We start from the raw sequence: 21,548 nt of genomic DNA on the forward strand, positions 1-21,548 counted from the left end.
TGGCGTGAGAGTCTCACAAACAAGCAGGCAGACCCATGGCGAGGGAGTCAACTCTGTCAACTCATTGGCTTCAAATCTGGTCACAAACTGCCCTTCGCTAATACAGAAATCTAACAACGAGCGCATTAAGAAAGTCCTGTGCTCGCCTGTCAGATGTCTGAATACACCTCCTTTCCTCCAGCACAAAAAGAGAGTCTGGAAACCATGACCTCCTGGATAGGGAGGACACAGAAAAACACCTGCTCCTAACAGAATCGGGGTAGATAGCCCCAGTAAGAAAAGTCACCCTTCAATTTTTGCACAACAATAAAACAAGCTGGTTTTTTGTTGGTGTTTGCCCCTTAAATAAAAGGGTAAATGCCCCAGATACAGCTCAGACGGCTGAGCACACACGGTAACAGCCCATGTTGGCAGTGCGCAGGCACGGCTTGTTGGCCACCCGCCTCGCCTCATATTTCTAGACTCGCCAGTTTAAGGAAGACAAGAGCGTGCTAAAGTAAACCTGAGCTTACAGGAGTCGCATCATTCCCGGAGCAGGTAAGTGCCTGCACGAGACAGGTGCTTTCAGCAGCACAAGAGGGACGAGACTCCCAGGACAAGCTCTAACTATGCCAAGGTTGGCTTTTTCGGATGCTACAATGCCCAGTTATTCAGCGGGTGCCCAACAGATTATAAAATGGGATCCCCCCCCCCAACACCTTGCAACTCCTCTTCTATTTACTTCAAAAGGGTTGGTGGATACAACAGAGAGAGAGACAGGGGTTACAGGAGGAATTCCCTCTCTCATCTCACCAATTCCCTCAAAATCCTCCACAAAAATGGAGGCTCTATAGACAGCTCGCATGGGAATTTGTCTCCGCTTCGGAGATGCCCGTGTTCGACTGTACTTTCCAGAGCTTTACACAGATGAAGTTCAACACAAAGCTAAAACGGGTCATTTCCCCTGGACAGCTGAATGGCAAGAAGTTAAGCAAATGCCTAGTTAGTGAATATATACTTACACCAACTAACAGACCAACACGGCAACGTCGCAAAGTACTTAAAGCACAGGATGAAGTCCAAAACAGCAAACAGTTAAAAGTCAGAGTACATCTCACACGAAACACACTTCCTTCGGGCACAACAAGTATGTGTGACAGACCCTACTGTCCGTGAGCAGTAACGGGATTAGTTGGGCTGTTTTTAAAACCACCTGTCCAGCTGTGTTTGTAAGAGGTCACTGTCACGAAGCAAACACGCTGACACTTCTTTCTCAAAGGCAGAGACAGGGACTTTCCGGGAGGATCTTCCGATATTAGGCTGCATTAATCTTGGGTTATTGTGGCATCCATGGAGAAGTTGAGAGCCCATGTTTTAGAAGGAAAGCACATTGAAAATTCAGCGTGCTACCTAACATATAACCAACGGGTCTTGCTTAACAGCTCCGAATGGACTCCCAGCTGCTCGAAGTACCTCGAGTACCGTGCGCCACTGCGCGTGGGGAGCGTAGCTCGAGTGCCCCGAGAGAGCAGAAATCACTACTCACGTCCCAGACAGCAGGCAGGCTACACAAGTCTGCCGCAATGCGGGGAGATGGCGCACGGCTCCGCGCCCTCCAGCACGCTGCGCACCTGGCTGCTACGCTGGGCGAAGCAGGGAACAAAAGGATGTTCTGATCACACTGGTCTGGTCAGGTCAACTCTAAGGAACTGGTCTCCTCTCAAATGAAGCTAGCTCTCCCTTAAATCGGATTCAGGACCCCTCAGCCAAGAACAGGAGTAACAGAGAAAAGACATTTGGGCTGGAAGAGACCGGCTAGTCCAGCCCCCATCATAAGGCAGTATCATCTTAAGGCCACGGGGCACAGGACTATTTCCATCCTCTTTATAACTGCATCTTACGGCTTCCCTCACGGAATAATCCTACTCCACCTATTGATTTACACTTGAACGGGATGGCTCAAAATTCTTCTTTCGTGCTTTCTTAAGCAAAATTATATTCAAGTCAAGCTAAAAATAAAATACCTTTTCTCTTTAAATGCTTCTCTGGTAGACTGTACCCGGCACGTTAGACAAGGGGCTTCACTGCCCCTCGCTGTTCGTTCATCAGATACCACGGCCCAGGCCATAGTACAGTAAACAGTCTGTGGGATCAAAGACCCACCTCCGAACCTTCCCGGAGAGTTGGAAAAAGGGAAAAAATCTTCACATTAGAGTTGCCAGTCCCGGGCTCAAGACTGCTGTGGCTCACTCACCAGAGCGAGCACGGGCTACAAGATAATCACTACGTGGAGGCCAGAGCGAGTGCGAGGAGCTCAGGAAAACGCTGGTTCTTTGCTTAGCTGTGAATTGCACTTAAAAAATAAAAGTAATTGTGCTTAACTAGCAATGTTTCACTTGCTGCACTACGACACCCTTTGATCTGCAATCTCTCTAACAGCCACTCACCAAAATTCAACCTCCCTGAATTAATTAGATCACTACCTGCCACAACCGAGAGCAAGCATACCGCTAACATGAGCAGGCAAGTTAGGACTAACTAATTTCACTAATCGAGGAATAATTCTTGTGGTTTCCAATAGCTGCCATAATTGCAGAAGAGGATTTTTGTGTGTGAATAAATGAAACTTGGAATTTCCAGTGTAAAATTCACACCTCCCTGTATCACTGGTTGCTGACATTTCTCAGCACATTCATTGCTAGCAATGAATTTTAAACTGGGGAAGTTGTGTTCTCAACGTGAACAACTTGCACCGATCTGGAATTATCATTTGAAATGCCAGCTCCAACAGAACACTGCACTGGTTCTCCCTCTCTCACTTTCACCATTTTATAGAAACTTTTCAAACGTAAGAAAAAAACTCTTGTTCCAATTAGCAACGTTCCTTTCCTAAAACAGGCCTGAAATAATGTGACAAGTAATTCCATTGTGCAAGTCTATCTGAACAGCTCTTCCATTGTAGCGACCCATGGTCATTTCTCTTAGATGCGCTAATTCATAAAACGATGAGTGGCAAAGCCCCCACTCTCAGCTACAAATGTCATCACTTCACCACTTCAGGGTTCTCAGAATAAATGATTAGCTAGTCTTTGAAAAATATCTTGCCAGCCGCATCTCTTACGAAAACGGTACATGAGGTCTGTTTTGTCAACAGTGTATCTTCTTGGGTTAATGATGTGGTGACTGCAAGAAAACCCTCGCTTAAACAGGCTAAAAATACATACCATTTTTCCCCGTATTCAGCTGTTCCACTAAAAAAAAGCAACTTCATAATCTAATGAGACTGTGTCAGGTGCTAGGAAAAACAAGGAGCAATAAACAAGCCAGTGTTAATGAAGAGCCATGCAAACACAGAGCTAGGGACCACACGCAGAGCTTTTCAATTCATGTCTCAATGGAAAGTTCCTTAGAAATCAAAAATGAGCATTTGGAACCAAAGAGATACCAGACCTCAGGTGGGAGAAGGCAAGGAACATTTGCTGTTGTGTGAACAAGGTGCGCCAATCCTACAAGCATACGCTACAGCGCTAGGGGCGGTGCGGGACAGTCTCCCCAAAACTAGTCGGATAAAAGGCAACAGGAGGTCTCGGAAGTCACCCCCAGATCACCCTCCCTTTCCAGCCTCTACTACAGCAGCAGCATCTTCCAGCGTCTCCCCTGAGGATGTCCTGGCCTTCTCTTCTCCTGTTGAATGACTCCGGTCTCAGGATCTGACGTTCTCCCCTTCCCCACCAGCCAAATATTCACCCTGCATCTTCCTCCCTCTCCTTGGTGTTCACAACCTTCCAACCGTAGCTACATCGATCTTCTTCCACGCCCACCTGCTGCTGACCTGGCGCGGCAGGGAAAGCGCGTCTCCTCATTTACCAGCACCGAGGAGTGTTTTTTGTTCTGTTCCAGACACCAGAATACATCTCGCCTATTTTAGCCAATTTAGCTTCAGTTCTGCTGATTTAGCAAATTAAGTCCCAGCATTATGATTTTTTTATAAGCTGGACTCTCACAAATATCTAAATATGAAAATGAGTTTAAGAGACGGAAGACAGAAGTGGATAATGCACCTAAACCCCAGTTCCTGCCGCACTGCCAGCGACCACACAGCCCTTTCTCAAACACAGTGAAGCCAATGTATGCCAGAGGGAGTGTGTCTAGTCTGGCTGGGCAGGGGATACCCCCTGGCAAGAGGCTGCCACATTCGAAAGGTTTGGGCTGTTCGGAGGTAACGTGCCTGCGAGCACAGGAAAGAAAATACTGAACGACTGTTCAATAACGGAGCCATTCTCCACTGGGGCCAAAATTCATCCCCAAACTCGCCCAAACGGGAGTTCTCACACCACAAATTGCCAACAGCACTGACCCAATGGCAGCCTCGAAAAACAAGCCTTCCTTTGCTGCCTACACTGAGCCAGACAGACACGGCAGAGTTAGCAGAAGCAGGCAGAAGAAACAGGAGTTTTAGTGGAGTTATATGAGGGTTAAAACAATCCACACCGACAGCCCTGACCCTCAGCTGCATCACTCAGCTCCAAAATGAGCTCCTGGCAGCAAGAACTGACACTGACTTTGAAATCAAAACGGGTAAAAACATTTATCTTAATTATCTTCAGCCATTTGAGGGCTGGACCTGATGATCTGCAAGATGCCTTCCAGCCCCTAAAAAAAAAGATGAAAAAACCTATGAAATATCCCCTTTCCCAAGTAAAAACCGAAACAGGAAGCGGAAGGTCAGATCCTGCAGTGCCTCCCAGCGAGAGCCTCGTACACCCTGTCGCCGCGGCTGGGATCCAGGAAAGGCAGCGACTTCCACTTATTTTAGTCCCACTATATTCTAAACTCTTTTGCCACTGAAAATGGGCCGTACTAGCTCAGTCCAGCTGACCGGCAACCCTACAGAAAACAGCACTTCATTATTTCTGAAGTGCCCCACCGTGGGTGCATTAAAATTCCCGCTGATCTGTTTAGAGACACACAATGATTTTGCGTGCGAGACTTATGCACGTATTCATCTTTACACCGATGGGAAAACAGCCACCCTGCAGGACTAACATTGACGATCTACTCTGGCACTTCCCAGCTGTGAGATGTGGCGCCCGCCTTCTCCGAGTGATTTCCTACAGGGGTCTCTTTCGAAGGACGCGTCTCTCTCATCAAGCAGCTCCTGGTGTGCCTGCACTGGGTGACGCGAGTGGTGTTGAGGGGCAGCAGACATGCAAAACCAGCCTGCTCCTTTCTCTCTCCAGCCTTAGACATTCACTCAGACGGCCCTTCCTACTCCTGCCACCCCGCCAACCAACGAAGACATAAGCATCCCAAGGGGTAGCACTCCCTTTGCTGTAAGGAACCTTTCTGGATGCTTGGTTTTGTCGAGCTCCCCACAGAGGAGAAATTTGAACTTTAAAAACGTTTAGCGGTAGCATCAAATAAATAAAAAAGTCTTAATTCACCAGCTATTGAAAAACTCTGTATCTGAATGAAACTGCAAACAGGATGAGACATCAGTGATGCATGAGGCACATACAGTTACAAGTGAGACAACCATGGGTCAGTAATGGAGAGACTCGACTAAAAACACACACAAGAAGCAAGGCCTATGGAAGCGCAGAGTCCCTTACTTGAGGGGAGCTGCCAGGAGAGAAGCCTTGATTGGAGACAGGAGAGGTGGGAGACTGGTTGGCTGGGGATCCAGCATTACTGCGGTACTGCTGGAGTGACGCCTACAGAACAACACAGAATTAAAGACCATGGGATTGATGGAAGGTTGAAACGTTATCTACTTCTTGGTGTACAGCTTGGGGAAGCTGGGCGAGACCACCTTCAGCAGCTCTAGGATATCAGCAGTGACACCAGTACTGTAAAAAATGCCCCGAACTGGAGGGTCGAGATTCAAACGTGGCATGGTCTGGTGTCTAACTAGGCAGGACAGGGCTGTCAAATCTGGAAAAATTATTATTTTCATTTGTTTTTAATCCTGCCAGCCAACACTCATGGCAGGAAGAGAGGTCTCCTAAGGTAAAGTCATTTCTAGCCTCTTAAACTCACTGCCCTCTTCACGTATTATTAATTGGTGCCAACTGCCCTTAGCAAAGTGTCATTAGCATTGTTCTTTACTAGCTTAAAGAACGAGTCTGGCTGTATTAACTAGAAGAAAGTTAGTAACTGAACCTTTTTGCAACTACACACTTTCCCACTGCACCAAACACTGCCTGAAGATTCCTGCTAGTATTTTTAGGGTAATGCCACCTAAAGTTTTATGGCTTTCAGTCCTAATAACTTAAGACACGTTCATATTTATATGTGCGTAATGGACCTAGATTTGAGGAACCGAGGTAGCACCCACAAACTCAAACAGCTACAAGGCAGCTGCTTCAATTTAAATAATGGAGCTTTCTATAAGACCGGCTTTGCTGATTGGGAGGAAGAGCTGTAGTCCAAGAAGTCTGAGCAAAGGGTAATTTAATCAGCTAGCTTTACAGCACGGGGACGTGCTACGTTAGCATCTTGCGCACCGCTTCAAGTGCACAGATCAAGTGTAGCTCAGCTTCCCGAGAAGCGCTTTCTTAAGACCCACAGGATACACGTACTGTACCAAGATGCCACCAAGCAGACCTCAATGGGTCTGGAGGGGACAATGCAAAGGCTTTCCATGAGACAGCACTGTAGCGTAGAAGTCGTTTTTACACCAATCCAAGTTTACATGTGCACCATTTCAGCTGTTTTACAGACAGACTTAATATCCTGAATGTTAAGGGCTTAAAGCTCTTTAGGATGAGGAAAGCAACGTGGAAAGCAGAGAATGAAGAACAGAATATTCTGTATTAGTTACTGCAAAAAAATCGGGGAACCAGAACGTTCTGGCTGCTGTTTTCACTGGCTGTCACTTGGTACCTGATACCCTTGACTTCCATCTTCAGCCTATCCTAAGAGAAGCAACCTCTTTCAAGAAGCAGTACCGTTTACCAGCACAATCCGTTTAAACTCGATCCCCACAACGAACCCACTTTCCCATCTGTCCCTCTGTACTGCAATGGGTCCCTTCTCGTGATCAAAACAGCTGCACTGCTGGGGACAGATGTTCCACTGGAATCAGTGCCAACAAGTCACTGTCGCTCAGAGCAAGAAAAGAGAAGCAGCAAAGAACGTGTCCCGTGGCCCTTCTAGCTACAGGACATCATCTCAGAGCTGGCCTGGTAGCCCGAAGCACCCGCAGAAATCTGGATTCCAGTGTAGGAAGAGACAACAATTATACAATAGAAATGTTTTGGTTTCTCAGTTCTTCTCTGCCCCTGGATTACCACCACATGTACATATACTAAGTTTGGTTTTGGTTTTGATTTTCAGAGATCTGAAAGCAAATAAAACAAATCCTACTTCCCCCTAAGAAACAAACTTTGGTCCAAGTCTCTCTCTTAAAGTGCAATGATTCAGAAACAGTTTGTCTGGCTGTCTGAGTCTGAAAACCCTCCTTAGCACAGTTTTCTTTTTCAAAGTTCGGATAGCTTCTCGTCTTGAATGAGAAACCACCTGCGGACACCACCTGACCCTGGGCAAAAGGCCACCACGCATGCAAGTCTGGAAAGAGGTAACTGTTCCAGGAGCATGAGGATATACACATCGCTGCCTGAAAATTAATCTGAACCAACTCGGTTCTGGCACTGTAAGATAAATGTGTTTTGGTTTTATGAAGCCCCAGCCTTCCCGCATGCACATAAATGCTTGTAGCCTTTCACCATTTAAGGCTTGCCAAATGTAAAGGATTCTTCTCACTTTACAGACACAGCTGGCACTAAAATGGCATTTTAATTCAGCCTGTCCATAATTGGTTCATTACTGTTTTCCAGTGTCATATAAAACTACGGTGCTAATTGAACATGCCCACATCCCTCCTTGTAAAAAGGTGGAGGGCACCCAGAACTGCAGAGGTGTCATCCAAGAGGAATCTGGGTTTTGTTTGCTGCTTCTTAAGCCCTTCCAACACGTTACACCTCAAGCTCGGACGTGTCAGCTTAGAATTGCTCAGAAAGCCCGTCCCCTCCAGACAAAGATCTTTGGTTGTTTCGTTTTGTTGGGTTTTTCCTGCCATCCGGTCCAGAGACTATATACCCAAACCTTGAGTTTTTCAGTTTAAAAAAAAATTAACATGTTAACGTTATTTTATCTTAGCCTAAACCTGGGTCATATCCATCCTACCAAGTGTTTCAGAAACTATGTTCAATGGCTTAAGCAACGGTTCGGGCCATTCCATATGCTGGCCATCATGTGCTTAAATGATTTTTAAGGCATTATGTTTAAACAGCGTTAGATCCATTCAAGTAATCTGTGGTCACGTCCAGGGTAGAAAGTGCCTAAATATATAACCATTACAACTGCTGCCTAGTTCAAACTCTGACAGCACACGCTGACACTGCTTTCTCTGGAAGACAGCTATTTGTTTCCAATTATATCTTCTTCAGTCACAGTTCAAAAGCTTACCGAGGTGATGTCTATCCCCATTGAAGGCTGGCTCTGGCTGCCTGGAGGTGACTGTGGGATGGTGGAAGGTACCGTAACTGAGAGTGGGGGAAGCTGTGTTCCTCGCTGTAAACCAGAGGTCTGCATTAAAGGGGTATTTTGAGGCAGAGTACTTGCCACTTGGGTCTGCTGCTGTTGCTGTGAACTTGTCTGTGTAAAAAATGGGTATGGTGGAAGTTGCTGTTCCAGAGACAATGCGTCCATCGCCACAGCCTTAACGAGAAGAACAGGAAAACACGCGGGCTAGAGAGAGTTCTAGTCATTTCTGAAATGCTTAAAAATGTCACATCAAGTGTCTAAAACCCTCGGGGTCTCTCGGGCAGTTTGGAAAGTTACCCTGGCTCTGGCATTTACACATTCAAAGATGCATTTTAAGGGACTAATATAAGATGCCCAAGTTTAGGATTCAGAATGAATATTGTTGTGGACTTCCCTGCGTTGGGTCAGCGGTTTTCAGGAGCCCCCTCAGAGCACGCTCCGTAGGGCAGAGCCTGGGGTCTGGGCCACTCTCAGGAGCTACAGGTGTTTCTTACATGATTCACAATGAAGCATGCAACCTTGTGACAGTATCTTTAAAAGAAAAAGTTGTCCTTCGTGTTGCTTATATCAGAGCCTCAGGAGAGGCAAAGTGAAATCTATAGCTTTCCCAAAATGTTTCTTCCATTCTCTGACAGATTAAGTCAATCCCACGATCCTCCTGAGCCCCCTAGCAATACGGCTCACGTGCCTAAGGCAGACCGATTTCTTTGGCCAAAGGTTACTGGAAGCAATTTGGCTACTATCACGTCTGACTGCCTTTGACTCCCCAAGCCACTGAGCAGATACCCATTTACAGATGGATCAACTGAGGAAGACCCCGGCACGAACCGAGGCCAGGTCTTGAACTCATCTCTGAGCCAAAGACGGATGCCTTAACTGCTCTGCCACCGCACCCCACATCTGAGAGAACACGAATATATTTCTGTGGAGTCAAACGAGCCTTGCCGCTAGCTGTTCTAACCCAGCTCAGCGACAAGAGCCACAGAACGTTTTATTAACAAAAGAACAGGACATGGCTAAAGGGGATATTTCTAAGAAAATGTCGCAATCAGGGCAATACCAGTCTTGCAGCCAACGTTTTCCTAGATGTAAACAGAGTACGAAGCAGCCAGCTACGCTCTGAAACATTACGACCTGGAATCAGGTTCGTTATCCTTCTGAGCGTGCTGCTTCTCCCAGGCTGGCAAGCAGCCTCCTTCCTACCTGTGTGATTGGCGACAGAGGGGAGAGCGTGGGAGACATCTGCTGGGACTGCGGCCGTCTCGAGTCTGCATTCAGCGAGAGGGGACTGACAGCTGGCTGCCGATGCTGCTGGGAAGAGCCTTGCGTTGTTGCCATTCCTGCCATTGAGGAAGAAACACGTTTACATGGGACCGGTGGCAATGATCTGCTGGTGCCTGTTTACAGTAATAATTAGTTGATATGAAAACGTTTTCAATCAAGAACAGCTGAAATGTACAACCGCTTACAACAGAAGTACTGAAAACATGGCCGGAAAGGGGCCCTGGGCAGAAATCCTTAGCAGATCTGGACTGGATTTTGCAGTGGCAGGTGCCTAGTGATCGCATATGCTTACGTATGGAAGCTGCCATGTAGTTAGCCCAACAGCTCTCCACCTGGTTTGCAGATCCTTTCTGGATGATTTGCAGAACCAAGTGAAAGAAACATTCTGAGAAGCGGGTGGTGGGGTTTTATTATAAGGAATGGGAAGCAGGTCTCGAGATGATCCCTTTCTAAGTAGCCCACACACTGAACATTAGCATCCCTAAAGCTGGAGAGACCAAATGTGAATGTCCATGAGCAAGTGAAGTCATCGCACTGCCATGCAGCAAACTAGTGTTAGCAGTGCCACAATTTACCTGCCTGAGACGGCAGACAAAGGTCTTTTTTACATTCACCTCATGCTCCCAAAAGCTCATTATCACAGTTTCATATCCTTGCCACTTCTGAGGCCCCATGTTGTGGATGCTAATTTTTCCCATATCAAGTAGATTCCCTATGGCTGCAGGCATTTCTGCTTATTCATACTTGGTCTCCCCAGGGCATCTTTCATTCAAAGCATGTCAAGGGCTGAACAGACATTAGTAAAGCCCTCCACAGTCTCCCTATACTATGTGGGGGGATGCATCCAGACGTAATGATGCTCATACATAGCACGAGTATGAAGACCTGGACAGAAAATACCTGCTTGCCCAAGTCACCTGTGAATACCTGCGTTGCAGGGGGGGGATCTTCTTGTTACTGAGAGAAGAGGTCAGGTTACCACGGAAGGCAAGTGTTGTCAGTGCTTTGCATAAACACCTGTTAGAGATGCTCCTGCGTTTGCACCACGCCTGCACTCTTAAATCAGATCTCAGCTCACTTCAGGATGTTAAACAAACACAAACTGGCTCCCAGTGCAGTAGGAATTATGCCCATTTAATCACTGGACAAATCATGGCATAGAGGTTCAATGATATTTTTCAAGGTCAGAGAATATGAAAACCTGCAGTGCTGGAAACAGAACCTGGCAGTCCCAACCCCCAGACTCCTGCTCCAACTACCAGGAAATACTCTTTCCATTCACTGGAGAGGCTGCTCTCTTCTCGGACCCTCACGAAGATGAAACAAGTAATCTCGTGTTGGAAGACTGTACGTTGTCTGCTTTGTCAGGACCGACAGGATCTGTCCCACAACACAATAACACCCCGTGATCTCTCTCCACTGACCAAATGCCACAGAATCCCAGACAATGCTTCTACTGACCCGACCGAGCAAGCTCAGCCATGCTGCGTATGACGGAGGGAAGTGGTATAACTGGCAGGCAAGGAACAAGGACAAAGCAAGAAAGAGATTCATGTTCAAGTGTAACAGATTTGTCCTCATGTACAAATGAGTTGGACACACAAGTGGTTTTCATTATAAACTTAACGGCATTAGATGAGATGTGGTTGCTTCTATGTATAATTCTTACCGGGTAACATTTGTCAAGGCTCTGTATTTACTTTGACCTTTACTTCATGTTTTTAACTCCAGCTCATCCTTGAGAGACTGGAACAAATGCAGCACTCACAGAAATACGGTAGAACATTAATGGAACGGGTGTTTTCCATTCTTAATTATGACAAAGGGCTCTCTGTACCACTGGAAGTTGTTACGAGATGCAAGACTACCAAGAGCTTGCCAGAGCCTTTGAAACAGACTGTTCCACCTTCAAAGCCACAGAATGCAATTTCAAGTGTACTCGCACAAAGAAAGGAGGGTAGAAACTCTTTTTCCATGCGGCTTTGAGACTATCCTGAGCAGCACTGTGTTCTTGGGCACCTGAGTCTCAGAGCTCTTGGCCAGCTGGAGAGAATACCCAACCCCCCCCCATCAAAAGTAGTGGGAGAAGTCGACCTAGAAGAACTTGACTAAAACTAACCACAGGTGGTAACACCTCTGGGTGTGCGGTGACAGATCAGGGTGAAAAGACAAAACAAGAGCTGTGAATACCTGGCTACTGCAAAAAAAGACCCAGGGGGAAGAAGAGACAAACTACTCCGGACAACCGGTTACAGCCATGTTCACCTTTGGACGCCAAGCTCCAGAGAGCAACTGGCAAGAAAACGAAGAGGGTGGAGAACGCAGCCACGCGGTAGGGAACGTGTCCCCGACTCCTGAACTGCTTTGCCTTGGGGACCAGGTGAATCCATGTCAGAAGTCAGAACACAATCTCCGTTCTGAACGTGGCCGTACCCGCCGTATCCACGGTCTTTCTACCTCCCAGCCGGCTGCAATTCCAAGGGGCTGAGGCACAGGGCCGTGACCTCTCGTTACATCCTGGTCCACACAGAAGCACTACCGAACAAAGCGGTTCTCATACAAGATTGCTGCCAGATTCGAAAAGGTGGCGGAGGGGCGCCCTGTCCCTGAAAAGGTCGAGAACCACTGAAAGAGAGTACCAAAGGAAACCGGGCTCAGTGGAAAGAGGCATTCCCCGCGCAGGAGGAGAAGTCAGATGTGGAAGGGCAGAACGCATCCTGGGCTCCTTGGAGAACTCCGACCCAAGCCCAAAGACGTCCCGAGAGCACAGGACTGGGCAGGCAACTGAACAGGGTCTGCTTCCTCCGCCCATCTCTACAGGGGACCAGAGCGCCTGGGGCAGAGGACCCAGTGGGCCGTCTCGGAGCTGGAGACTCTGGAAGCCAGGTCTCCCAAGCCCCGGTCTCCTGAAGACGCCTGCTAGGAGGGCTTCAGAGGGGCAGGAAGCCCAAGCTGCCAAGGATCTAGAGGCTCTCTGGCAGGAAACCAAGCAGGTCTTGAAACCCGATTCCCAGCAGAACAGCAGTCAGCGGGGTCTCGGGGAACTTCAACGAATCAACACGTTCCGATGGAAAAACATGCAGCGCTACATTTTTCTGAGCAGTTCTAATACATCCCAACAGGTGGTTTCCTCTACTTTCCCCAGGGCTTCTGAGGACATGTGCTCATTTGCAAGTGCATATAACGCACAGACATGAGCAACAAGCAAAGCTGATGGGAAAGGCTCAGTCAAAAGAGTATAGCTTTGTTACAGTCTCATCTGGATAGCGGGAAGAATAATAAGAGAAGGAAATGGAGACAGAGTGCTAGGGGAAACAAATCTTGCCTCTATCCCTAGTTAGACTGTGCACATTTTCAAAGCAAGAAACAGAACCCCCAATGCTTGAAATGTGTCCGTCTAGACAGGCGGGAGGACAAGTGCGTGCAAGAAAACGCGAACCGGCATTGGCTGATGAGGAGAAAGCAGATAAGGGACAGATCTTTGCCCCAGCTAATGTCTACAGTTGGCTTCAAACCCGGATCAGGAAATGCTTTTGGAGTAGACAGTCGTGTACTGAACGGCTTGGTTTTGTACTATTTATTTTCCTAATAATGGAGTATGCAAGGGATTTGGCAATCAGACCTGGCCTAACTCCATGGAAAGGAGTTTGTTTCCTTGTAACAAACACTAGTTCCCTTGTACTTCATATAGGCCAGCACAGGTGTAAGTGCATGGAGGCCAACGGCTGGCAACTCTCCACTGATTTCAAATGCAAGAGTCAGATGATCAGCCAAGACCAGCCAATTTGCTGAAGTGCTGAATGCTGTTGATTTCTGTATGGCCTCAAGCAAAGACCAGTTCAGCACGTCAGCAAATAAAGCTACTTGGAACTGTACTCTTACTGCGGGCTTTAGAAATATTTATATTACATATATCCACATATAGTCGTAGCTTATGTACAGATCAAATTCACTTGCTTTGCATTATTCCAGCTTCTCAGTACACCAGCAGAGAGTATTTAAAAACCAGTTTTCCAGAATGCTCTGCTCAAGGAAGTACAACACCCGCTTTTCTATGGACTGTGACCAGTCACACAGAAGTTCTCTCTTATTGCAACTGTCAGATGATCAAACAGCTCAGAGCCCCCACGCAGCCCTGGTGCCCTCGCAAATATTGCCTCGTCTCGGTGCTCGGGTATCACAGCGTGACCCTGGAACGATAATGCTCCAGAGCACACAGGGACTATTTAGAACCCCTCTTCCAAAAGCCACTTGGAGCCCGCAACGTCCAGGTCCTTGACGGCATAATCAAGCTCAGCAGCAAAGTGAAGAACCAAACTCTGCACTGGTAGCATCCTACCAGAAGGATGTTTCAAACCCCAGCTCGCACAGCTCGGTGGGTGGACAAACACAGCTCAGCTCTAGAGCAGTGGTTTTCCATCTTTTTTCATCTGCGGACCCCTAAAAAATTTTGGTTGGAAGTGCAGACCCCTTTGAATTGTAAGTGTGGGTATTCACATACTTTTGATTGATCACAGCCATTTTTGCAGACCCCTTAGACACAGTCTGCAGATCCCTAGGGGTTTGCAGACCACAGGCTGAAAACCACTGCTCTCCAGGATACCATCTACAACGAATTACAGGCAGACAGTTTCTAATAAAGGAACTGTTCTAGAGGCACTACAAAGCAGAGGAGAGCTTTCCATGTAAAACATGCAATCAAGTTGCAACGCAAGGACGATATAAAAGAAAATAAAAATTAACTGAATGTCCAAGAAGATGTCTTGACATGACTGGCACCAAAGAAAAAATCCTGTATCGTCAATAGCCAAACGTTTGAAAGTCTGATGGAGAAAAGGCACCACACTCTAAACAGCCCGGTTTCTTCAAAACACAGCTTTGCAGCTCCGCCAAACGCGCACGGGCATCGGCCACCCAGAACTCCTAGACCACATTCAGAAATCAAGCGCCCTTATGAGCCAGTGACTCCCATCTGATCACAGCACAGAGCAGCAAGCAACCTCCAGATCTGCTCATCTCATATGATTCCTACAAGTTTCAACCATCTACGGTAAAACTGCAAGACGCCGTCTAACCTGCACACACGTTCCCAACTATTTCCTGAAGTGCTGCATTCAGGAGGGCTCAAGATTTTGCCACCAGACTTTGAATTCTGGGATTAAGTTTACACAAAATAGCCCCTAGCACCAGCCCTCCAGCACAACTTGGAAAAGAGCTGCAAGCTCCTGGGCCACAGGGTTTTGGGTTCCTGGCCCCATCCACACGCGACTCGAGGCTCAGCTCCATGCTGCCAGGTTCTCAGGCACTGCTCATTCATTACCTCCAGCCCTCAGGGACAAACTTTAAAAGAAAAGAACGTACTTAGCTGCAAGCAATGCAAGGTTTTCCCAGCTCTCTTTCAGAGTTATCCATCTGGCATTCTCCAGTTGCCATCCTCTTCATCTTTCTTTCACCTCACATACCTCCTTGTTTCCAATGAGGAAAAGAACTCCTTTTGCTCATCTTCCCCATACACGTATCAATACCACATGCTCAACCCTTGTCTTTCATCTCATCTCATGACCAGTCCATGTCCCTTCCCTTTATTTTTTTCCATTCCTCTGCTCCTTTTGAAATGATATGCAAATACTATGGATCAACAGTGGTGAACGACACAAAAAGGAGAAAGAGCATAGTACAACCAGGAGAGCTTTACACAAGGAAACGAATGCTATGCTGGCAGCACTCATTTAGTGCCCCTTGGGCAGGTGCCTTACGAAAATGCTGTTTCTTTCCTACTAGTGTTTTCAGGGTCTAACTGCCGAGGCAACTGGAGTTACTCCTAAATAAAATAAAACCCAAGGTAAAGATTCTTTTTTCCTTATGAAAATTGGTTTGGGCCATTTGCTTAAAAAAAGTTTACTGGTCCTGAAAACACAATACAATTTGTACTGGTCCAAAGGCATTTTTTCAGCCTAGCAAGTAACAGGATTTTGAATGATCTGTGGTACAGCAAAGCCCAACGGCCCCACAATTGTAAAGGCTCTCCTGGCTAAGCCCTGGACAATCACAAAACCCTCTGCACAAAAAGCAGCTCACACCCTGGAGGGCACCACTCAGAGGAAGCTGGATGGAACATAAAGCCAACACGGGTCAGGGTGATGATAAGCGTATACCTTAACGTTTCATTACCCCTGAAAGCCTGGAGTACTCCTGGATCTCCTAAAAATGAAGCAGCCAAGCTCACAAATGCTCCCCACTACAATATATTTTAGGGCTTCCATGTTAATTCAGTTGCCTAACAGCCCACGTTTGGTTCAGGTAAAACGAATGATGTGAGAGCTCAAGAGCACGGCCATACCGCCAAATGGAGAGAGAGACTAGAAACAAGATATCAAGGAGCCTGTTCCAGGTTTCCCTAGCAGATTCAGTGTGGCTGGGACTCATCAAGTGTGCGGAGTTCCTGCCAAAATCTACGACACTGCGTCTCCCCGGTGAAGACTCGTACAACAAACAGAATCAGTAGACTCCTGTGCTGAGAACACGGGAATGTTGAAGCCTAGATGTAAATTATAGATCAACGATGTCAGGTTTATGTTTCTTCATCCAAAATGCTTCATGCGAGTTGTTAACAGAAATCAGTCTGACCACCAGTGAGATGCAATCACCTCACAAGTGAAACAAAGCAGCTGCCTGGTAATCTTCAGCACAAATGATTAGGACAGGAAACGGCATTTTACTGACAGATAAACCGCAGGTGGGTCCTATGACAATGTTATTACCCTGACTGGCAGAGCTGATGCCCAAGTGAGTCAAGTTGGCTGCAAGATTTCCGGTGCTGTTGGAGCTACTCAGGGCTGGGAATGTGGATTCCTCAGGATCCAGTGGCGTTGGGAGGGGAGAAGGGAAATGAATGTTGGTCAGGTCTGGCAGGGAGCCGCCTGTGTTGTGTGTGGCAGGAATCAGCGTTGTAGTGTTCTCTTGGTCAGCTGATGGAAAGATGCTACATTGGGGAAAAAAAACACAACAGCAAAAGTCAGGTGAAACGTGAATGTACATGCGCCCTTCCCGCGGGATGCGAAGTCCGTCTGAAGCTGCTCTCCAGAAAAAAAATGAAAATATACCTACAGTATTTACAACAGGCAGCATTAGAGAGCATCAGTATCTACCCACGATAACAGGTTTTCAGTTGTGTGTAGTTGCTTTCCTCTTTACACCAGAGGGATACACTGTGCACTGCGAGGTGATCAGGATCCCTCAGGTGCTTCTATTTAAGTGACACTAGATCTGCTCGACATGCACGTAAAAACAGTCACGCCAACATACAGTTCTCTTCTATCTTGTAATCGAGTTAAACCTGGATTTGCCGGCTGAACAGCCTGGCTAGTAAGACTGGGAAGCGCGCACAGCCGACGGACACCCAAATTAACGGTCCTGTAGTCACAGTCATTCCCCTCCCTGCAAAAGCTGGATTATTTGCTTGAGCCTGCTAGATGAGCCCCAAGTGCATAATTCAGGGTCTGCAGAGGTAACGGGAAACTCATGCAACTCTCAGGCTTTTGCTTGTACCTACGGCAGTCTCACACATCCTGGGGCCTCTTTCGGTATTTCACAATCCGAGGGGCTTTCAGCACATAACATGTTTTGCCAATAATCTAAATGATCTTTCTAGCTCCCTGCTTTACAGACTGGATTGGAGGCACTGAGAAGAAACAGCACGTGGAGCATGCCAAGCTCTTTGATTCGGCTCTAATCACGTGGCTTCTCGATCATTTGGCAACACCCCAGGACTTTCTGCAGTGTTTTCACCCGGGCTGTCAGGCCAAGCAAATCAGGCTGAAAGTAACAAAAGAATTCACCCTGTTTTCAGAGGTTAAGAGCAGCTTGATTAACATTGTTTCGTCCTCAGTGTGGACAAAACACAAATCAACACAGCCTGCGAAGTTGGAAGCTTTGGTCCCGTCAGCTAGTTACCTACGTGCATTCCTACAGATTTTATAACAAGAACTTACTTGATTCCTGGAACTTCACACGATTTAGGCCTCGATGACCCTGTCTAAAACAGAACAAACAGATTATAACAGAGAAAAACAAGATACAAAATAATGCTTAGGAAAGCATGCGTTTAAAATAGGAGATGGTTTCCTTTCCTTAGTTTCAGGAGAGGTGTTTCTACACACTGTTTAAACTTTCTCCTCGACTTAAAGGCTTACTCAAGGCCACAACATCAGAACTGACATCCATAGGTACTTTAAGACATTCAGACTCAAAGTTCGATTATAAGCATCATTAATACGAAACAAAAAGTAAAACACCTTTTCGAACTGGAAGCAGTTGTATTATGATTAACCAGACAGCTACCACATCATTTCCCCCCCAAATCTAAGCTTCTTGCCCTAAATCAGGAGATGCAGATACTGCATGAACGACAGCCTACAATCCCCAGACCTCAGAATACAGTTTAAAAAAAAAAAGACCAGCAGCACTTAAAGAAAAAATAAACGGGCTGGTTTCATCAACAAAACTTTAACGGGCTCTCTGTGCCCTTCTGATGTTGCAGCATCGTGCCGTCACAGTCCAAAAGCGTCACAGCACAGCAGCTTTCACCAACGAGTCTAATGGTGCTCCCGAAGCCTGCACGAGGCCCGGCTCCACAAATCTCCCAATTCAGGACACACGGTCTGATGCCAAACGTTTGCAGCCACAGCATTTCCACTCCTTCCATTCCGTGTCACCTTTTGTTTTCAGGCGGCACGAACGGGATATTGTAGTGAAACGTTTCAACCCCCCTCATCAGAAATGCTACCGTGAAACGTAGTATTGGTTTTGCTAGAAGATCTTTGCTCTAAGAGAACAGTTATTAAAAACAAGGGGCTCGTGATCACCCGTTGGGGTGAAGACCATGCTCCCATTTTCTAGCTAATCAGATACTCTCGCAGCAGCTACAGAAATAGGCTTTTCCTCTGGATTTGCTGTTAGCTTCACTAGGTTGGGAAAAATCTGACTCTTTCTACCCCTGACTTATTTTTTTTGTGAGAGGACAACTGCTGTATTATTCATGTTAATAAAAGAGCCGTACAATATTCCCAACAATGTCACTTCCACGGATCCTCATGTGAAAATCTCACATGATGGCGGAAGTCAGCTCTTGTGATCGTAACGCAGAACCGGCTACTTGCATAAATAAAAGGATCTGCTCCCCATGTCACAGGCAATCACTTGATTAGTCAACTGCATACCCCCCTCCCCCCCCCCTTTTTTAAATTACATTCACTAGAAGCCAGCCGCTAAACCACATTATACAATTCCAAAGACAAGCAGACAGACAGTAATGAAGAGAAGAAAAGGGGAAACTGCCATGCTGAGCAGCTCCAGTGAAACTCTGAAAGCACTTCTAAGCGTACAGCGCAGCTCAGGGAAGCGGTTACTTCAGCTGGAGTTTTGAGAACCCGACGAACCAAAAACCAAAAACCTCTCTCACTTGGTTCTTTGAGATATGCTGCTAACTTTGGAAACCCTCAGAGCTCAATCACTTAGGACTGCCTGAACTTCAAACCAATAAAGATCTCAGATGCGAACGGCACGTGCTACCGGTGCCGTTTCTTGCTCTAGAAATTAGGCTCAAGCGGGAAATATGGAGACAACAGTAGCTCTCTTCAAGGGCCAAATCACTAAGTTTCAGAATCTTTACCATTTGCTTTATAAATATCAGAAAACTAATCATTGCATTGGTGCTACAGCTGTCTTAAGAAATGCCAGAGCGCGGCTATGACAGAAGCGAGGCAGGAATTCAGAGGCAGAGCGAAAGGAATGAGTAACAGAACACAAGAGCAGAGACACAAGTGGGGGCAGAGCGCATTATTGCAGTAAAGCTGTTTTCTCCATTTGAAAAGATGAAGGAAGAAGCTTTTCATCCTATATTTCATTCATGTTATTCCTTTGTGTCCTTAATGAAATAGCAAAAGCAAAGGACACATTAGCCTTCACTTTAAAGTTTCCTAAAATTTGTCAGATCTGACATACCTTAGAAAATCAAAAACCACACAAAGTTTTTTCTTTTGTCGGTTTTGTTTTGGTTTGTTTTTTAAGAAATTGAATAAGGAGCCAGCCTAGCAATCAAGCTTACGCACAAAGACTTACCATTTACAAAAAAAATACATACTAAAACAAAAACAGATGGGAATCATTTTGCCTTTATCAATCTACCAAAGCACAAGTTTAAAATGCTGGAATTTCCCCCCGCCACCCTGGAGACAAATCACCTACGTCAGATGTCACATCCATAGAGATGCTGCGCCCGGGTCTAATTTCAGACAATTTGTTGCTGAACTTCGATGCAAGTCTTGACAAGCAGAGCCCAGCCCAGTTCAATATTACTTTTTAAAGTGTCTCTTTACCTAAATAGATTTACACAATTAGATTTCGACAGCAAGGTATGTCCAACATGCTACGAGGTGAGGTTTTTACCTTTTTAGTGTCCCATCCTTGTTTAGAGAGGGTTTTGTCCGTCTCGGATGAGCTTTCCTCCATTCCAGGGACAGTCAACAATAAGACTAGAAAACAAAGCCAAAATCAGTACATCCCAACGTTAAAAAACTTGTTTCACGTGTTTCATGCGAGGTAACAGTCAAAAGGGCACGTAAGTGACTTGGCCAAAACTCCATTAACTTTCCACGAGATTTCGGCTAAGCACGCAAGTCAGTTTTGAATACAGGGCTCCGTGTATGTCTTCACTGAAAAGTTAGTTCAAGCGCTTGGCCTACGCTGGGCGTGCTCAGCTGGCGATTTGTGGAAAGGCACCGGAGAACTGTTAAACTCCAGCAATTTGAGGCTTGTGTCCTCGCAGCACGAGAAAATTACCACTCAAGTGAAAGGGGGAGGTAGCAAGCCCAAGTTTAAAGTACCAACCTTGGATGAGAGAAAAGGCAAGCCTGAGACTGGAGTAAGAACCCAAGTAGATATCCCTGTCAAGTACTTTTGAACATTTTTGGCCTAATCCAATTTATGCTGCTCAGGTAGAGAAGGAGCATTGCATGCAGTCTCCACTTTAAAGCTGCCCCACTGTTCCATCTGCTGTAGTTTACGTAAGCGATACATAACTCGCATATGAGCCCACTGAAACAAAACCTGGGCTCTTCCCCTGGGACACAGGAAACCAAATGCATCTGTGCCAATACATACATGAGGTCAAAGTAGGAAACCGTTTCACCATACAGGTAGCAAAGGCACACTGTGCTGACATTCTTTCCACTTGACTGATTTCCATTAACAGAAGCCTATCCAAGTAATGACACATTACACCGGGACAACAAACCCCTGAAAGGACCCATGCATTTCACAACCCAAATGGGTTCCGGGCAGACAGAAGGGGCTGTGTGCCTGGCCTACTTACAGCATCAGAGCCCAAGCTGGAAAAGCACCGTAGACATCCTCAGCATCACGTACAAACTGTTACTCCTTTTCCATACGTTTTACTGCTCTCTGGTACCAGTGCAAGAAGGAGCCACAACGGGGAATACGGTGCATGTACCTGACCAGTGAGTGCTCAAGTATTCAAGGGATAAAACTTTGTAACCGGCCTGTAAATCTGAACGGCACATTTTTGGGGGCCTTGAGTATCGTTTCTCACGCTGACAAGAGATGCGAGGGCACCAATAATTGTGGGAGGTGCTTAGCAGTTGCTATTACTCGCCATTAGCTGTAACCCGTTATTTCTGAACATTTCTTCACTACGCTCCCGGAAGCACGAGATGAAATCT

At 46.5% G+C, this 21,548-nt stretch overlaps 1 protein-coding gene across 9 annotated transcripts in view; it reads right to left on the minus strand.

The window, feature by feature from the left end:
* CRTC1 (CREB regulated transcription coactivator 1) overlaps positions 1-21,548 on the minus strand; it is a 60,220-nt gene that overhangs the window by 13,116 nt on the left and 25,556 nt on the right. For 5 of the 9 annotated variants that reach the window (XR_003095293.1, XR_003095292.1, XM_025210288.1 and 2 more), the window contains exons 6-11: positions 20,257-20,342; positions 17,802-17,845; positions 16,572-16,792; positions 9,730-9,866; positions 8,449-8,700; positions 5,592-5,693 (exon numbers count right to left, since the gene is read on the minus strand). Coding sequence is in view for 7 of the 9 variants with exons in the window: in XM_025210288.1 (XP_025066073.1) it covers positions 5,592-5,693; positions 8,449-8,700; positions 9,730-9,866; positions 16,572-16,792; positions 17,802-17,845; positions 20,257-20,342 (842 nt within the window). In the remaining 2 variants the exon portion in view is untranslated. The remainder of the gene's footprint in view (positions 1-5,591; positions 5,694-8,448; positions 8,701-9,729; positions 9,867-16,571; positions 16,793-17,801; positions 17,846-20,256; positions 20,343-21,548) is intronic. The other 4 variants (XM_025210290.1, XM_025210292.1, XM_025210289.1 and 1 more) reach the window with 4 other exon arrangements.

Source organism: Alligator sinensis, unplaced genomic scaffold, assembly GCF_000455745.1.
Source record: "Alligator sinensis unplaced genomic scaffold, ASM45574v1 scaffold1354_1, whole genome shotgun sequence".
Classification (NCBI taxonomy): domain Eukaryota; kingdom Metazoa; phylum Chordata; order Crocodylia; family Alligatoridae; genus Alligator; species Alligator sinensis.